Source organism: Chiloscyllium plagiosum, chromosome 2 (genome assembly GCF_004010195.1).
Source record: "Chiloscyllium plagiosum isolate BGI_BamShark_2017 chromosome 2, ASM401019v2, whole genome shotgun sequence".
Lineage (NCBI taxonomy): Eukaryota > Metazoa > Chordata > Chondrichthyes > Orectolobiformes > Hemiscylliidae > Chiloscyllium > Chiloscyllium plagiosum.
Genome location: NC_057711.1, coordinates 51,186,877 through 51,206,032, shown reverse-complemented (window position 1 = coordinate 51,206,032; position 19,156 = coordinate 51,186,877). Strand labels below are relative to the sequence as shown.

Below are 19,156 nucleotides of genomic sequence, written 5' to 3'. Positions count from 1 at the left end.
GTTTGAGTAAATTTTCTTAGGGGAATGAACTGAGGCTCTGCTTGAAGGAGAATTGCCAGTGAAAACAGGTCAGAGCTGGTTGATTCGGTTCAGGTATGTTGGGGTCATCGATTCCCAATGGAAATGTTGTGTTCAAAAACAGAAAAAAACTTTGGTTTTTAGGTCATTTCAATTTTCAGATATGGTTAAAGGATACCCAACCTGAATCTTAAAACTGGACCTCCACCACCTGAGATTAGCAGGATATAAGTAATTGTTTTCTTTTTCTTTTATGAAAGCTGCTATGAAAACACCAACTTTGGAGCTTCTCGTACCATACCTCCTTCTGTCCTTGCAGTAGTTTTCTTGGAATACTCTGATGTGATGACAAATCCTGTAGCTGTTTTGTTAGATTGTGTCCTTCAAGCAACTAGAGCAGTGGTTAAGAAACCAAATGATGTGAGTACATTAAATAAATTACAGCAAATTACAATTTGGTTTAAGATTTTAATCTCCATGGCATTGATCTAATACATGCCATGGAGATTCGTGGGCAGCACGGTGGCACAGTGGTTAGCACTGTTGCCTCACAGCGCCGGAGACCCGGGTTCAATTCCCGCCTCAGGCGACTGACTGTGTGGAGTTTGCACGTTCTCCCCATGTCTGCGTGGGTTTCCTCCTGGTGCTCTGGTTTCCTCCCACAGTCCAAAGATGTGCAGGTCAGGTGAATTGGCCATGGTAAATTGCCCGTAGTGTGAAGTAAGGGGTAAATGTAGGGGTATGGGTGGGTTGCGCTTCGGCGGGTCGGTGTGGACTTGTTGGGCCGAAGGGCCTGTTTCCACACTGTAATGTAATGTAATCTAATCTAAAACATAGATATTTCCAAAGGCATGCAAGTTTTCTGGCTATTTTCTGTACATAAGAGAAATGTGGAAACCAAATAAGTTTGAGAACCGTTTTGCATTTGCCAGGTTACGTCAATTTTGGCTTATACGTTTAGCTTTTTTTTTGCAGTTATAATTCTGGAGAGAAAAGCAAGCAATATGCTGGTATTTCTGGGTTGGGGGAATCCAGAACTGGGGATGGATAGGTTTAGGATAAGAGGGAAAAATTTTCAAAGGGACCTAATGGGCAACTTTTTCATGCAAAGGGTGGTGCGTCTACGGTATGAACTGCCAGAGAAAGTGGTGAAGGCTGGTACAGTTACAACATATTTTAAAAACCATCTAGATGAGTATATGAATAGGAAGGGTTTAGAGGGATATGGGCCAAGTGCTGGTAAATGGGACGAGATTAATTTCAGATACCTGGTTGGCATGGACGAATTGGTCAAAAAGAGTCTGTTTCCATGCTGTACATCTCTATGACTGACAGCCAGCGTATTCAATTTATGCTTGATGTGTATTTATGACTTTAAAAGTGATTTTATTTGAGTTTGAACTAGCCAACGGTGACTATGCATTTGTCAATTTTAATTGTTGTTTATTTTCCTGTTCAGCGACATTTATGTGAAACAGCTTACATCTTGCATGGCATATTGGGAGTAGTTGTCGAATATCGGCTTTTGATAAATAGACTACGTGGGAGATCCTTATCTGGCCAAGCTTGGGACGATTTACAGTTTTACATTCCTGTACATTGTCAAGGTGAAGATAAATTAAAGTCTATTATTTGACTGACCTGATTAACCATTCAGAATTTACTTTGTCAACTTCTATACTAATTTTGCTAACTCTCCCGAGGTTTAACAAAAATATTGCAACTGAGAGCCTCAATTGTGAGTTGACCATATTAAAGACAACAAGATCTTGAAAAATGAGATGATTTTTAAAATCCAAATCTTTTATTTCTTTTCAGTGACTTGTTTTGAAATGGTTTGTTGTCGATGTGTTCCAAAATATATTTATGGAAACATAAAATTGTGATTTCTTACAGATTACAATCAAGAGGAAATAGAAATGTTATTTAAATTAATGCCATCACCTTGGCTGCAAATGTTCACTGCACATGCTATGTATAAGCAAATATGCTACGACAATGGCATCCAAATTTCAGAAAAGTCTTTTTCACTGCACCAAATAGTGAGTATGGGTTTTGTCCAAATTCTGTTGTACAGTGTACAGTCTATTCTGATACAATGCATATGTTCCACTCCTATGCATTCCTGTTTTATAAGAAAATCATGTAATAGCAGCACCATTTAAATGAAACAGCCTGGAATCTCATTATAGCCAATGCAGGTAAGGAAAGTTCACATTCTACAAGTAATGGTCTAACTTCTTCAGTCATGTTATAGCTAATTCACATTAAAGAAATAGGTGTTGCAGCAGGACAGACTAAATTCATTTGACTTTTCTGCCAAGCTGTAATATAGAAGTAGCCATTACATCTCCATTCATTGTAAATTACAAAAACATTTTGATACTGCAATTATAGTATAAATGGGCTATCAGTAATTCATCATCTAATACCTGAAACATTCCATGGAGAAGAAAATTGTTTTAAGGATACATACTGACATGAGCCAGTTATCAGTAAACAAGGATCAGTCAGTCTAAGCTAAAGCTGTCATCATTATAGCTGTCTCGTCCTCCTCTTCCTCGTCCTCGTCCTCGTCCGTTCCTTCTTCTTCGTCTTCTTCCGCAAGAAGACCATTCAAGGGCACGTTAATGTTTAGACTCTAGTAGAGACTTTGCAATGGACAATGCACCTACTAATGCTGATTGACAGCATATCAACATCTCCTGCCTTATTTGCTTATCAAGCTGTTTCCTATTAATGGATACTTTTCAGGCTAGATAAAGCTTTGCAGTGGAGGTCACCAGGGGTCAATATTATTGTACACCAAAAATTTAATCTTTTTGAACAGCATCCACGTCCATGCTTTCATTGAGTGTTTTATTTCCATTTACCCACTCCATAAATTTCTCACCTCACGGATCACTAGTTCCCCACAGTGATGAAACTAGTTCACACCCTGTTAATCCTTAATATATCCATCACCATTCCCTCCTTTCATTGGGTCTCTGACATTTATTCAGACCATTTATTAGATGATGAAAGACCTTTATTTGACTTTTTGTAAAATGTGTATATGTACAAAATGACAACATGCTATCCTTTATCATTTGCACACCAAGTTTCAAGCATAGTTTAGCAGTATCTAGTAGTTTCTTTGAGCTAGTTCCTTCCTTTTGTTATGCAATCAGATTGTTGAACAATTACAATCCACATATTTCAAGTTGGAAGATTATTTTTTTCTCCAGCTTGTTTAATACTGCAAAATCTATCCTCCATCTCTTCTCAGTCACGCATTTAAATGTACATTATCCCACAATGATTTATTATGGATGTTGCACTCATTGGGCATTGCTGCTGAATTTTTTTATGGAATTTCTTCCAATGTTCTCCCTAAGAAAAGCATCTTTATTTACGGCCTCACCAAGAATGAGTGTTTATGCTGCTGAGGCACTTGTTACTATTCTTCTGATCTTTTTTGTTTTGGTACCCAAAGGACAATATTAACCTCCCTTGCGTGAAGATAAAATATAAGCTTTCCTTTAAATTGAGACCTGTCACAGAGATTTGCATAAGGAGGGTCATTTAAAAATCTCTCTCGATGATTACTGTTCAAATATAATACTCAAATTTTATTTTTTGTAAAGCTTTGTCTGAAAATTATCTTCCGTTATGGGGCATTTCCTGGCTGTAGTCAACTTCAATACATCAAAACTGACATCTGGCCTTATTTGGATACCCAGCCAATTTAGTTGTCCAAATACACCTCAATTACTCTTTCAGTTTTAGAAGCTGCTGCATCTATTTACAAAGCCCTACTTTGACTATTCATGATGAGACTTCCAAATAAGATTGATGTTGCAAAGTAACACTTGGTCCATACTATCTTTTTTAATCCAATGTACTTAAAAAGCCCAGAAGCCTGATTTCCAATTTTGAATTCTGCTTTGAGCTCAGTATTTCAGTTTTAAAGTATGCTACATCCATTCCACAAAAAGCTGGCAGTGTGCATCACTGATGCTAGAAAGCTGTCCCTCATGGTGCCAGTAAAACATGGCAAGTTCTGCTTTTAACTGAAGACCGACCTTGCTGAGAACTACAAAACTCTCGAGGCATCAGTTAGTCCATGTACACATTTATTTCACTTCCAAAACATCCCTGCTGCATTTTGCTGCATCTTTTTTTTTTTTTGGAGGTCAGAGAAACGTCTCCTTAGAGTCCAAATTCCTTGAGAAATCATGCTTTAATATCAATTGATGCACACTCCTTGACTTTGCTAGCAAATGCTTAGAAAATTTTCCAAATTGGTTTTCCTGTCACCAATGAATCTACTCTCCTGCCTTTGTCCCTCTGCTTTTTGTTCAAAACCCTAATCCATTAGTGGAAATTGCAATTCTACTTTTACATATAATTAGACTGTAAAAGAATATCAATGCGCAACACATTAAATAGTAAATAGAATTGCAGAACATGTAGCACAACTGTTTAATAAAATTAATTATACCAACTTCTAATTAGTTTGTTCAACCAAGTGTAATTAAACAGTGGTTTAACTATTTTGTATTTTCTTACTCGGTATTTGTTAAATTTTAAGCTTTCTGGTTAATGTTTCTAAGGAAAAGTAAAGGATGAACATATTGTTCGATTATGGTATTGAAATGTTCACAATGTCACATGCAGACAGAAATGGCAAACTAAGAAAAGTATCTCTAGGTATGACCTTCCATTAGATCAGTAGTGGCTGACTTGCAGGACAGATGCCATTTGAGTCCCATTGTGATGAGTGGACTGTAAATCTTACTGAATGAATTTTCTTGTTCTCATAGATCTCTTCATATTTAATACCCCTTGGGAGATTTGGAAGTTGTCGGAAGGCGATGGTGAAGGACCCCAAGGGAAAGAAGATGGGTCACTGGCCTTGTCCTCAACCTTTGAGGCCTTCACTTACATTGACTAGTGACAGGCAGAAACATGTGGAAACATTGACCATTCCAAAGTGAGTAATTCGTACAACATCACTGCTTTAAAGTCACTTCTGAAAATACTGTTGGACTGAAATCGTTCATGGCCTTCTGGCGACTCATATTGTTCCCAGCTAATCATCTGTGCCAATCCTCCTTTTCTCTCTATTCAATGACTGGGCATCAAATGTGAATAAAAACTCGACATGTAATTTTCCCACTCTTTGTTTTTCAGCAGTGTATGGCTTTTATTCTGTATTAAATTTTAGTGTTGTGTAAAAATTGTTTCACACCTAATTGAGCTTGAAAAGTAATTATAACTTCTGTAAGCCATATGGTGAAAGTCTCTATGCCATGAAATCAGAGCCCTACTCATAATACAATAAAAACTGCATATTTCCTATTGTGCCACACACTTAAAGTCATAGAACTGTACAGCACGGAAACAGATCCTTCAATCCAACTCTTCAATGCCAACCAGATATCCTAAATTAATCTAACCCCATTTGACATCATTTGGCCTATATCCCTTTAAACTGATCCTACTCATATATACTCATCCAGATGCCTTTTAAATGTTGTAATTGTAACAGCCTCCACCACTTCCTCTGGTAGCTCATTCCATACGTGTACTACTCTTGGCATGAAATGTCTCTTAGGTCCCTTTTTATATCTTTCTCCTCTCACCTTAAACTTATGCCCTCTAATGTAGCTCTTCAACAACAATTTGTGTGTTCAAATTGGATCTGAAGACTGAAAGTTGATGTTTATAAAATGGCAATAAGTCACGCTCAACCAAGTCTCCTTCTGTGGATGTCCCTTTATTTAAAATAAAATTCAATAATTTGTTGGCAGTTGCTTTGCAGCCTGTTTACCTGAATCCTCCCTGACCCTACCTGATCTTGTTTCCAGCCCAGCCCTTGCTGATCCATTGTGGATGGTTTTCAATGCTATTTTTGCTTTATACTGATTCGTTGGAAATCAAAATTTTAACTCAGCTCAGAAAATATTATGTACTTTGTTAGTTGTCAGGAAAATTCCTGATTAGTTTAAGGACAGGACTTTGCAGTATACTTGCCTCAACCCAGCGCTACCAAATTTCAAGAATATATTACTGAGCTCAGATCATTAGTATCATTTCCACAGCTTGCCTATGACTGCCTTGGTATGCTGCTGGCAAACATGAAGATAACTGGGCAGCCTTCAGAAGACCTAAGTGAATTGCATTAAATCCCTCAGCAACAATTAAATTCCAGTGATCCAGGGAATAATTGGCCCTAAGTGACTTATTCATCAACCCAAATGATATGCCATCAGCAGCTATGAATCCTGTGTCAGGCCCTTCCTACCCGTCACGAAATTGGGAATAGTTTTTCCAATTTCAGGAGTCCAACACCAACACTTCTCCAATTCTCCCAATCCCCTTGCCATCATACCCACTCACCCAGGCTCCATTAACTATGAGACGTGTGTAACACATTCTATAAATCTTTCTTAAATGTTATTATTTTACAAGATGGTAACCAATATTTCCCTGGTATGTCTCTATGGCATCAAACCTCCTGTTTTATGCTGTTTTTGTATCCATGTTTTTTTCGATATGTATCAATCCTATGTGAGAGTAACATGAATTTATTTGATTTACAAAGTATTGCTTGTCTTGGAAGTTGGCAAGTACTACTCCATAAATGGCTGAGATTCTTTACTCAGGATGTCAGTCTTCCTTTTTCCCCCCCTCATCCCATCCAGTCACAAATACCTCAACTGCAAACAGATGATGGAAATACAACTTGCTGATAGCATCGTTTTTAAAATTGCTGTCTTATGTACTGCATCAGTTGTCATCATGGATAGCCTTTTGATGTAGTGTACAGCATCTTTCCAATATAACTTAGTCTGCCACTTTATATTTAAACCAGTACCAATCTGATGTTATTTCCAAACTATGTTCTGTTCAAAGTGATTGTTATGGTTCATTCAAATTGTAGGTTCCATTGTCGAGGATTGTCCATAGTTCAATTCTTTGTACACTCATTTTAGTCACAATATACAGCTTATTTGTCAATACTATGCTTTGTGACATTTGATATATAAAAGAAATGTAATAATTGATCTTCTTGCTTTTTCTAGCAACCAAATTCTTCCAAGGAGGAATTCTCTGAAATCTAAGGAAACTAAAATTGAATCCAGTCATGTAAATCAAAATGGTAAAGTTGATTTGTTTAATTTTAAGTTAGTCAACTGTAAATTGAGTGATAACACATTTTCAGTTCTAGGGAACTGCAGGTAAATTTCTCCGTTTTTGCTCATATGCACTTTCAAGAGGAATCATTTGGATAATAACCCACTTTGTCTTCCTAGTGACAGACACCTGATGCAGATTCCTGTTTTTTGTTTAATTAACAATGTTTGCTCTGCACTGAAGGATCAAATATATAAGTCCTTAATTTAATTATTAAATTTCTTTGTCTCGGTCATTTTAAAAATTTTCTTCCCTTGCCAATCACTCATGTCTAATATTCTATAAACTACATAATTTATATACTTCAAAAAGTTAGTTGCCAAAGAGATACTTTTGATAATGTTAATTTACTGTCAGCACATAAGTTTACTGATAGAACAACTTTTTTTTTGTGGCTTCTTCCACTTTGGTTTTATCAGATGTCTTATTTCACCTGATCTTTATTTGACTTGGCACTCGTCCAAGTCACCCATTTGTGTTTACATAAATGGCAGATGAAGTCTCGTTCCAAAAAAGTAAACAGAATTTCTGAAAACTTGCGTTTAAAAGATGGGTTAGCCATTTAGGACATTGGAGCAGGTAATGCCACATTTGAAACTTCACAGCTAAATACAAGCATAGAAAATTTGATCAGGAATAGCCCATCAACCCTTTGAAGTCTGCTGTGGCATTCATTATGATTATGGCTAATCATGTAACTCAATAGCCTCTTTCTGCTTTTCCCCCACATTCTTTGATCCCTTCAGCTCCAAGTACTATATCCAACCTCTTCTTAAAATTCTATAATGTTTTCAGTCTGGGTGAAGAAATTTATCCTCCTCTTGAACCTAAATGATTTATTCTGTCTTCTGAACTGTTGCCCCTCATTTTGGACTCCCCTGCCATCAGGCACATCCTTCCTGATTCTACCCTGTCTAACCAATTTTGGATCCAACTTGCTAAGTTATTCTGGATCCCATGCGCTTTTACCTTCTTTATCTGTCTCCAATGTGGAGCCAAACAAAGTAGTTTCTGAAATCCATATAAATTACATCAACTGCATTACCTTCATTTACATGCTTAGCCACCTCCTTAAATTCAATCAAATTTGTCCGACATGACCTCCCCCCAAAAAGCCATGCTGACGATCCCAGACCAGACGTTGCCTCTCCAAGTGGAGATTAATTCTCCTCTTTAGAATTTTCTCCAACAGTTGCCCTATGATGAGACTTGCTGATCTGTAATTTCCTGATTTATCTTTATCACGCTCTTAAAGTGGAGCCACATTAGCTGTCCTGTAGTTCTCTGGAACCCCTCCTGCGTCTGGAGAGGAATTAAAAATTTGGGCCAAAGGCCTTGTAATTTCCTTCTTTGTCTCCACAGCAGCCTGGGATATAACTCATGTAAACCTAGGGGCTTGTCCACTTTCAGCTGGCCAAAACCTCCAGTTTTTCCTCACTCTGTCAACGTGTTGAAGAACCTCAGTCTGTCTTCCTGAATTCAGAACTTATTACATCCTCCTCCCAAGTGAGAACAAATGTGAAGTATTCATTTGAACACCTCCAGTGTCCATCTGCTCCATGTACAATTTGTTCTTTTGGTCCTTAATGGGCCATACTGTTTCTCTGGCTATCCTCTTTGTGATATAGACAATCTTGGGATTGTCCCTAATGTTATTTGCCAGTGTTTTCTTTCATGCCCCCCCGCCCGCTTCATTGTACTCCTAATTCCTTCCTTACGTTTCTCCCCTTACCCTGCACTTTTTCTGTATTCCTTCACTACGGCTTTACACCTGTTAAAAGCCAATCCTTTTCCTCTTTATTTACTGCTGAATATTCTAGGCATCCAGTGTTCCTTGGACTTGTTGTTCCTACACTTAACCCCTAAAGGGGACATGTGGGACCTACACTCTGATTCCTTTTTTGAAAGCCCTGCTGTTCTGCTGTAGCTTTATCCACAGGTAGCTATTCCTGGTGAACTTTTGGCAAAGATCCTGCCTTATATTAATAAAATCCAAGCTCCTACTCCCACCCAATCCAATTTCTTTTTCTGTTTGCAGATCATCTTTTTGCCTTTTTTAAAAAAACATAAACTTTTTTTTCTGTCCACTGCTCTGATACTCATTCTAGAGATCAGACATATCTTTCTATATTACCAATCATTTCCTTAAACACTTTCTGCCATGTACCTTCAACAATTCTCTCAAATAATTTCAAGCATCCCCAACTTCTATATCATCAAAATTCTTCTTAGTCATCAAACCAAACTTTGACTCAGGCTAATAAAAGTAAAATTCTGTGGATTCTGGAAATCTGAAAAAATAGTGCTAGAAAAACTCAACAGGTTAGGCACCATGCATGCATTTATGCTTCCAGTCCAATATGCCTCCAGTTCAAAACTCTGGAGTTCACAGAATCTCAGTTGTTACAGTGCAGAAGGAGGCCATTTGGCCTTTTGTGCCTGTACACTATTTCTATCTAAATAATCATCCAGTGGTCTCTGCCTCTGTTGAACCTGCCTCCACCACCTTCCACAATTGTCTTCAGAAAGTGCCTCAGGCTCCCTTATTCTAACCCTAAGTCCATATCCTTTAATTTCTTGACTTTACTAAACCCCTCTGAGTGCATCTGACATCTAACATCTATCTTTTAATTCTTTGAACCTATTTCACAATTTGCTAACCACTCCCCTTCCCTTTTCAGCCTTCCAAACCAAACACATTTTGAGTGTTTCTGTCTCTGGCACAATGTCCTTATCTCTTAAATATCACCTCATTCTTCAAATATCCTGAATGACTGTTTTGAAATTTTTTCCATCTTTCTTTTTCTTTGTTATAGTGGCATAATATTTACATGAGGCTTCGGAAAGAAAAATGTTCTAAAAGTAAATCTCGAATGGAATTAAGAATAGAGTGCATATTGGAATTGGTAAACAAAACAAAGTTGCATATCTTTTAAGACCATTGTGTATCATCACGTAGCAGTCTCCATGCAACCTGCCATTCAACTTTTGACAGTTCTGTTGAATACTGTGCAAATCTTTCAAAATTTGTAGTCTTTAGGTTTTTAAAATGTTGTTGTTATAGCATTTACACAGTTGGCACTTCAGCTTCCAAGCTCTAGGGAACAACACAGTACTGAAGATCTCGAATGTTCAGACTGCATCATTTATTCAGCATTGAAAATAAATGTAGGCTTAATTGGCCACACCAGTGTTTATTGCCCACTCTTAGTTGCACGTGGATGTAGTGTTGAGCTGTCCTTTGAACAACGCAGTCAATTTTGTATTGGAGTACCCCCAGCACTGTTCGAGAGACAGTTTGAGATTTACTCACTACACGTTGAAGGAATGATCTATTTCCAGGATGATGCGTGGCTTGGAGAGGAATGCACAGATGGTAGTGTTCCTATGTACCTACTACCTTTGTCTTTCTCGGTGGCAGTGGTTGCGGGTTTGAAAGATGCTGTCATAGGAGCCTTGGTGAATTTCTGCAGTGCATCTTGTCGGTGGTGCCAATCCAGTGAGCTGTTTGTCCTGAATGGTATCACACTCGTGACTTGTGCCTTTTAGATTAAGTTTTGGGGAGTCGAGGTGTGTTACTGTAAGATTCCTAGCCTCTGGCTTGCTCTTGTAGCCATGGTACGTGCCTGGTGTAGTGATTGGAACCATGTGGATCTTGTTGACAGAGATCCTTGTTTGGGGTTATTAACCTCCGGCCAATCAGAAAGCCCTGGCCAACCAGTGTAAACTGGATTCAATTTTTAGGGAAAGGTGGGCACCGCAGGGAGTGGAGTGTATTATTTCCCCCTCCAACTCCATTTTGATTTGAACCCTGTCCTCCCCTTCACTTTTTGATCACGAAGCACTGCCCTCTGAGAAGGGCACTGCTGGTCGCTGGCCTCTTAAGTGTTTCCTTTCTTCCTGGTGGTGGAAATCGAATAAAGATTTGTACACTGTGCCTCACACCTACACACACACAACATGGGTGCTGGGGAAAATATAAGCACTACAGCAGTTAGGCGAAAAAAGAAAAGAAGAAAGTATATAACCAGGAGAAAAATAAGCCCTTAAAGAAAGAAAACAAAATGTAAATAGGATTCAGAATCTCCGCACTTAAGGGACTGACTCTGAGCTGGCTGGCCACAGCACATGTAAATAAAGGCCAACTTGGTGACTGGATACCAACCTTTGCAGTTATTTTGCATCCTACTCCTCAGATGCTGCCTGACCTGCTGTGCTTTTCCAGCACCATTCTAATCTCGGCTCTGATTTCCAGCATCTACTGTCCTCACTTTTGCCTACTCCAATTTCTGGTCAATGATCACCACCTAAGGTGGTGGTACTGAGGTATTCAGTGATTGTAGGGCTGTATTTGCAATAACTGTCTGCATTAATAGGAACTTCAGTTCAGAGTTGCTGAACTGGAAGAGCAGAGTATTAGGAAGGGCGAGTGTTATTAGACTCTGATTCAGGAATCAACCACACTCTGGGTTCAGAAGTGATCAAGGACGGAAGGGTATGACTGCAAGTAAGGGAATCTAATGTGCAATACTGGTAGTGCCTCTGATGTGCTCGTTCTAGGAGATCATATCATCATGAGGGTAAATGCTGTTCTTTATAACAGTGACCATGAATTGCAAAGGTGCAATTCATGGAATTGGTGGAATTTGGTGCAAGCTGCCATCAGGCATAAGGGTATCTCCTCATGGCTGCATTAAATTAAGAATGTTTATAGAAAATGGAAGAAGATTCCACCAAGGATGTTTGAAGAACAAAAGTGAAATTAATTGGATAAATCTCAAAGATAATCAGAGTTATCAACTGTGCCATGCCAAAATTGTTGTGAAGTCTGATTGATCAGTGATTTAAAATGTGGTGTCAACCACTATGGGTGATTTGCAATTCTTGAGGTACTCGAGTACAGCATGAAACATTAAACTCAAAAGGTTGCAGAGAGTGAAGATAAAATTGAAGAGAAAAGAGAAGACCATGGAATAGTAGATCAATTTGAGTAAAGATGAACAGTGAATGAAAGGAAGAGACAAACAATTCCACCACTAACAGGTCTATGAATAAGGTTAAATGAGGGAAAAATAATTTTTAAAATAGCGATATTTTCTCTGTGCAAAGAATTTTAACAAGACAAACACATTGATGGCTTAAATGTAGATAAAATGAGCTTCATCCATGGTAAGAAATGGTCACCTGATGGTTAAAGTTGGTACTGATCTTTCGAAGGCAGACAAAATGGAGAAGGATGATGTCAGGCCAGAAAGAAGGATCGATATTGAGTTGCGAGTCGAGGAAGTAAAATTAGTAGGAGTTAAGAGTTAACAAGGAGCAGAATGCACTAGGAATGGCAATATAGATCCTGAAAACAATAACTACACTATTGGACAGCGCATTATAATTGCTTTAAGGAAGGGTCACTGAACCTGAAATGTTCACAGATGCTGCCAAACCTGCTCAGCTTTTCCAGCAACGGTGGCTCAGTGGTTAGCACTGCTGCCTCACAGTGCCAGGTTACCCGGATTCGATTCCAATCTCGGGCGACTGTCTGTGAGGAGTTTGCACATTCTCCAGTGTCTGCATGGGTTTCCTCCGCGGTGCTCTGGTTTTCTCCCACGTTCCAAAGATGTGAATGTTAGGTGAATTGGCTAAGTCAAATTGCTTATAGTGTTCAGGGATGTGTAGGTTAGGTACATTAGTCAGGGGTAAATATAGGATAATCGTGTAGGAGAATGGGCTTGGGTGAATTACTCTTTGGAGGGTCGGTGTGGCCTTGTTGAGCCAAGGGGCCTGTTTAGACACTCTAGTGATTCTCTGATTCTGTTTTTGACTATAAATGAAACCAGCTTATATTAAAGGCAAAGCAGTTATCATGGGAGACTTTAATATGAAATACTGGTCAAATCAAACAACAAAAGTAATATTTGTAAAGTTTATTTGCGATGGTTTCTGATGAAATTTGACCTCAGGTGATCAGTCCCTTTATCATGAGATCATGCCTCCTAATTCTAGATTCTGCAGACAGGCGAAACAACCAAATGACAATGACCTTTGTCAAGTCCTTTTAGACTTTTCTATGTTTCACTGAGATCACTGTCATTTGTCCAAAGATGTGCAGGTCAGGTGAATTGGCCATGCTAAATTGCCTGTCGTGTTAGGTTAGGGGTATGGGTGGGTTGCGCTTCGACGGGTTGGTGTGGACTTGTTGGGCCGAAGGGCCTGTTTCACACTGTACGTAATCTAATCTAATGTAAGTAATTTGGACCCTCATGGGACAACCTATCCATCCCAGAAACCAATCCAGGGAACTTTGGTTGCACCTTGAAGGGATGTTTTTAGTAAGCAGGTTTTGTCCCTATACTTGTATTTCAGGTGTGGCTTCATCAAAACCATGTACAATTGCAACATTTTGCCCTTCATGTCAAATTGGAACACACTTGAATTCAGGCCAATGTATTGTTTGTTGTCCCTGCATGTTAACATTTTTGTTTTGTGGACAAGTCCCTTGAGAAAACTATCAGCTTTCCCTGCTACCTCACCCCAAATCACAAGCTTCTCTCCCCTTCCCAAATGCTACCTGTTTTCAAAATTGTCTGGCTGCAGTATCCTCATGCTGGTGTTCCCTGATGCCTGTCAGCCAAGGCCTGCTGTCTAATGTGTACAGAGCTTACAGGATGTTAAACAGGTCGGCAGGACCTCTGTATCTAGCCAAGCTGTGCCTATCATGTCCATTTTTAACATTGCCAACAATCTCTATCTTTGTGAATAAATACCTGAGGCATAGCTATGTCTTTTAAAATTGAGATAATGAAGAAATGAATCACCAGTTTTATTTTTGTGTGACTCTCCATTCTGCAAAATTGATACAATTAAATAGCAAACTGTATCATCAGAGAGTGGCTAAATGGTCAGACATCTATTGATAGTTTCACTATAAATGCTTGGTTGAACTCCAAGTCTGAACTGTATTTACCCCTGTGGAGAAGTGTTGCTGATTGAGGGCATTGTTGTGAAGGAACTGTTAACTTTATCACCTGTGTAATAACTTGATCTTGCTTTGAAATGGTTTCTCAAGCCGTTTTATTTTGGGTAGAATTCAGGGTTCCTTCAGTAGAATATTGGCTGTCTTTTTTTTTGAGGTTGTACGAGTAAACTTTTCAAAGGGAATATTGAATGTGTAGTTTTCTTATTGTTATTTTAACAGCATCTCAAAGATCTCCTATGTTGTTATATGGCTCCTAAGTTCTGTACCTAGTGAATACTGGGAGTGGACATGGGAGATTTGAGAAATCATGGCAGACACATGGGATATATAAAGTGCAATGAGGGATAGATAGGAGACTTAAGTGCCTAACATCTGTGAATAGACTCAACCAGTGCCCAGTAAGTAAGGCATGCCTTTTTTTTTCTGAGCCTTTCCATGTTACATGTTCAGGAGTGTCCACCACGTCACAAGGCCCATTTCCTAGCCACACTTGCATCCCCAACACAGATGAATAAGTGCACTCCTTCAGAATGGACACAGGATTATGAGGTCAGAAAAATTCCAAATACTCATCATAACCACAAAAATACAGCACTTCATGTTTAATTTTCCCAAAATAACCTTCAAAGCAGCAAATTATTTACAGGAGTTAGGTCTCTGGAGACTAATCAAACAACATGAAATCTATTGGTAAAGTATGCTAATTAACCGCATTTTTACACAAATATTTAATCATATTTTCTATGTAGTTAGAAGTGTTGTTGAAATTTGATCATTCAGAAACCAAAAGCACTATACAGATCTTGGCTTGATTCAAATGATATAAACTGAGTATGAAATGAAGTGCATCATGAAAAATTTGGAAGTGAGGTAACTGTAGAGATGAAAAGATCACAGTAGAATAAATCATACTTCTACGTGGTTTACCAGCACTAAGGCAATTAAAACTAAACCGTGATGAGCAATGAACACAGACCAAAAAGGAATCTTTAAGAAGCTGTCTTCTCAATACTCATTTTACTACCATCTTGTTTGTATGGTTTATTTTTAATCCTGTAATGTATGATGAAGCACAACTATCCTATATAATTGGTAGTATGTCTGGTCATGCAACTACGTTTCTTATCAGTATTTTGCTTTTTTTTAATGATCCCTGATCTCGATAACAAAACAAATTTTCAGTTATCCTTTGCAAAGTCAAAAGTTAAAATTGGGTTCTTAGATAATTCTATGCATTTTGCTGATCTCTTGCAAAATTAAGATTTCTTCTGTTCATCTGATTTGCATTCAATAACAATTTTGTTTGTCTGTTTATATTTTCAAGTCTTCGAAGTACATTTGCAACAAAAACAAACAACTTGTGCCTTGAGTGTGACATGTAAAAGAGTTTTAAGCCATTATTATTAGTTTCTCAATGTTTCTTGCCTTTAGAAACTTGTGCCATTGGTGTAAAATTTCTATTACTTCTAGTAACCTCTTGTCTTTTTTTTAAAAAGAGGTGTTTAATTTTTATTCCAATATTTTCAACTATCCAGTCAGGTACAGTGATCTTGAGGGTAAATCACTGCTAGCTGAATGGCTCTGAGGAAAGAAGAGGAGGCAAACATACTTGTGGGAAATTTTGACTTATGATACCCTAGTGAACGATTTCCTAAAAGTAAATGCTGGACTTTCACATTGCCCTAACAATTTTTGATTGGATGCATTTTTTAAAAATTTATATGGTTGGAAATGCAGGGAAGGTTTAAATCGCTGAACAAATTTGAAGATGGTAGCATGGGTGAAGTGAGATTTAAAGAGGTTGACATCATAGGAAAAAAGTTTCAGCACAAAGGAACATTTAAATAAGTTGGGCCTATATTCCTATAACTTGCATTAAATACAGAAGCGTAATTTAACATACGTTACAAAATGTAATTTGAAGACTTCTCAAAAATCCTCATTTTTGTTTAAGGATTTTCTGCTATTGTCTTAAACAACAGTTATTCTACGTAGAGATTTAACCCTTACATCTATTGAGTGTCATAACAGACCTTTATTATATTCCCAGCAACTGATCTTGGAGCTCACTGATCTTGGAGCTAAAAGAACTCTGCCTGTCCACAACTCATTATTAGAAGACCTAATAATGCATAATGGTGTTGAAGGCAGTAATGTCATTCAACTTCTGCGAAAACCCCTTAACCTTTTTATGTAGTTCCCTTGATGTCTCCTTACGTAGCAACACTTTCCTTCATTAAAACCTTCAACAATAGCAAAATTGCTCATTATAAGCAGTTTTTGAATCTAAGGTAGTCTTCTGCCCCCTGTTGGCTATTTTGAACTTTGAATGTGGCTTCAAGCTGATAATCATGCATTCATTCTAAATCACAGGAAGCTCTATCACCCATGGATTTGTTTTTTAATTTATCTGTAAAGTTAGTCTACTTATGCTTAGAGACAATACCTAGCCTTATTTCAAATGTTCTCCATCATGAAGCCATGGAAGTGGGTACAATTGCGCCATTTAAAAGGCATCTGAATGAGTACATGAATAAGAAGAGTTTCGAGGGATTTGGGACAATGATAATTTAGTATATCTGGTCGGCATGGATGCGTTGGACCAAAGGGTCTGTTTCTGTGCGATTCAGAGCCAATATATTGTCAAGTCCTGCTTTTGCCTAATCGATCTGTTCAGAGATTGCATACCTCTGGAAAAGGTGGAACCTGAACCCAAGCCTCCTGATCCAGTTGGAGGGACTCTACCTCTGCGCCATGAGGGCCCAAGCCCCACTTTAAATGGAAAATGGCCAAATACTGACAGATGTGTACTTTCCAGGCCATTAATAAGAATATCCATTGTTTTGCTCTTGTCCTATGGGAAGAAGTCAACTGGTATTTATATTCATAAAATTCTGCTGGCAACTGTACAAAGTATATCTGCATCTCTTACATTCTGGGCTCTGACAGTACCATGACAGAAATTAGAGCAATTTGGGGTTGTAGTTCAGGCTGTTTATTCATGTATTACAGGAGTTTTATTTTCAATATTTTCCATTTCTCAATCCTGACTTCTTTCTCTTTAGTCCCCTGTGCGTACTCTCATTCTCTCTGTTGCAAATTTTCCCCAATTGTTTGCACTTTGAGATGTCCATTGGTCATCAAAGGCAGTAATTACATTTAAATGGAATAAAGAATAGAACTATAATGTAAAATGTTTTGTAATCCAAATATGAAGGCATATTTTTGTGATTAATTTGCCTAGATATTTACAATAGATTGAATTGGTTTTAAAGCGGCATACTTCCTTAGACTAATGCATAAGTTATAAGTATCAGCATTAGTTATTGCCTGAAGTGGTTATAGATGTGCCCCACGGTGAAAAGAAAGTAGCTGTTTCAATTGCTCATGTGTAAATGGCACTAATATGTCATTGTTCCTACAGGAGCTATTTTGCTCCAGCAACAAGACTGCCTTGGAAAAACACCCCTTGATTGTCCAAATGCAAAGGAAGGTCTTTGTACCATCCCAGAAGTCCGAATCGAAGATATTGCTGAAGGGCAATTTGGAAACTTTAACAAATACATCAATTCTTCTCAAACTGAGCTGAGTGTTTATCTCTGGTCTATACTTCTAAAAAACTATATTGAAAATCATAACTTGCCCTTAATCTATCGTATTGTGAATGATTTGCCTTTGAGTACTGTTCAGTTTGTAGATAATAGGTTTGAGAACCTGAAAAATTATTTTCCTGAGCAGCTGATGGTGCAGTATACTGAAGATGTTAAAACATTTAAGGAGCTTCCAAAGTATATCCAGCAACTATTTGTCAATCTGAGGAATGGATCTCTGGCACTTGGAGTGAACGCACAGCTGCTACTGCTGCACATAGAATCAATATTTACTAATTCTTAATCACCACTACAAACTATAAAGCTACATTACTCAACTTGGTTGAAAATGGAAATGTATTTGTATTAAGTGAAGAACAAATGCTACTCAGAATGGCTGACTAGAAACTGAAGCTCTTGTTGCAGTGCTTAAGCTTAGCAGAAAATGTAAATTGGAATTACTGATGCATTTTACATAGTGCAGTGAGAATTGCTTTTAGAAAAGATCTGAGATTGGCAGTAATACAAACAGTTGTCTATGGCACAAAAGAGTAAAATATACTCTTTTGTGACATCTATACTTTGTAAATGATTTAAAATAATACCACTGCTTTGTGTAACTCTTTTTTTTAAATATTTAATTATGTGAACATTTTTATTCCATAAAAATGTTTGGTGGTTTTACTTTTTTGTGTAAGAAATAAAGTTTAACAGTTATTTTGCTCAATCTTTTGCACAATTGTAACTTGCTGTGCACCTTGAATAAATTGCTATGCATTTTTTTTGAGACAGATTTTGCAGGGGCAATAGGCATTGTCATTTAGCAGTGAGAAAGAGCAATAAAGTTCTACTGCTAGGTGGTGCTACAGGAGAAAAATGTTCCATATTAAGATTGGGAGAAAAAGCAGTTAGGCCTTCAGAGTATGGTACAGAAAATAATTTAAGTTCATTACATTGACAGTGCATAGATGTGGATACATTGTGTATAAATGGAATTGGTGAGACACAGGGACATAAAGCCGTATCATCATACTAGTTACAGCAAAAACAAATACTTGCTTTTCTTTAAGCCATGTAAGAGGAAAAAATCCTAGAAATAGTGTTGCTGTGCTGCAGAGAGAATGTTCCAGATGGTCAAGGATAACTAACACGATGGAGTCGAACTTCATTCCGTTGTCTGTATTCTCGGCCACTAACAAAAGGGAAATGGGAAGAGAAACTTATTTGCCAGAACATTAGAGAGGTGAAGAGTATTGCTGAAAAGTGCTTTTCTTCTCAACCCACATGAGTGTCCCCTCTCACAGGTAGCCATGATGTGGAGGTGCTGATGTCCATCCCAGTTCAACAAAGTTAAAAATCACACAACACCCGGTTATACTCCACAGTTTATTTG

At 38.0% G+C, this 19,156-nt stretch overlaps 1 protein-coding gene across 3 annotated transcripts in view; it reads left to right on the top strand.

Moving 5' to 3' along the window:
• Positions 1-18,901, top strand: part of slf1 (SMC5-SMC6 complex localization factor 1) — a 36,734-nt gene extending 17,833 nt beyond the window's left edge. For 2 of the 3 annotated variants that reach the window (XM_043709405.1, XM_043709397.1), the window contains exons 7-12: positions 279-438; positions 1,478-1,625; positions 1,915-2,060; positions 4,824-4,993; positions 7,089-7,165; positions 17,598-18,901. In XM_043709405.1, coding sequence (XP_043565340.1) covers positions 279-438; positions 1,478-1,625; positions 1,915-2,060; positions 4,824-4,993; positions 7,089-7,165; positions 17,598-18,067 — 1,171 coding nt within the window. In that variant the 3' untranslated portion in view covers positions 18,068-18,901. The remainder of the gene's footprint in view (positions 1-278; positions 439-1,477; positions 1,626-1,914; positions 2,061-4,823; positions 4,994-7,088; positions 7,166-17,597) is intronic. The other variant, XM_043709414.1, reaches the window with a different exon arrangement.
• Positions 18,902-19,156: the final 255 nt, after the last annotated feature.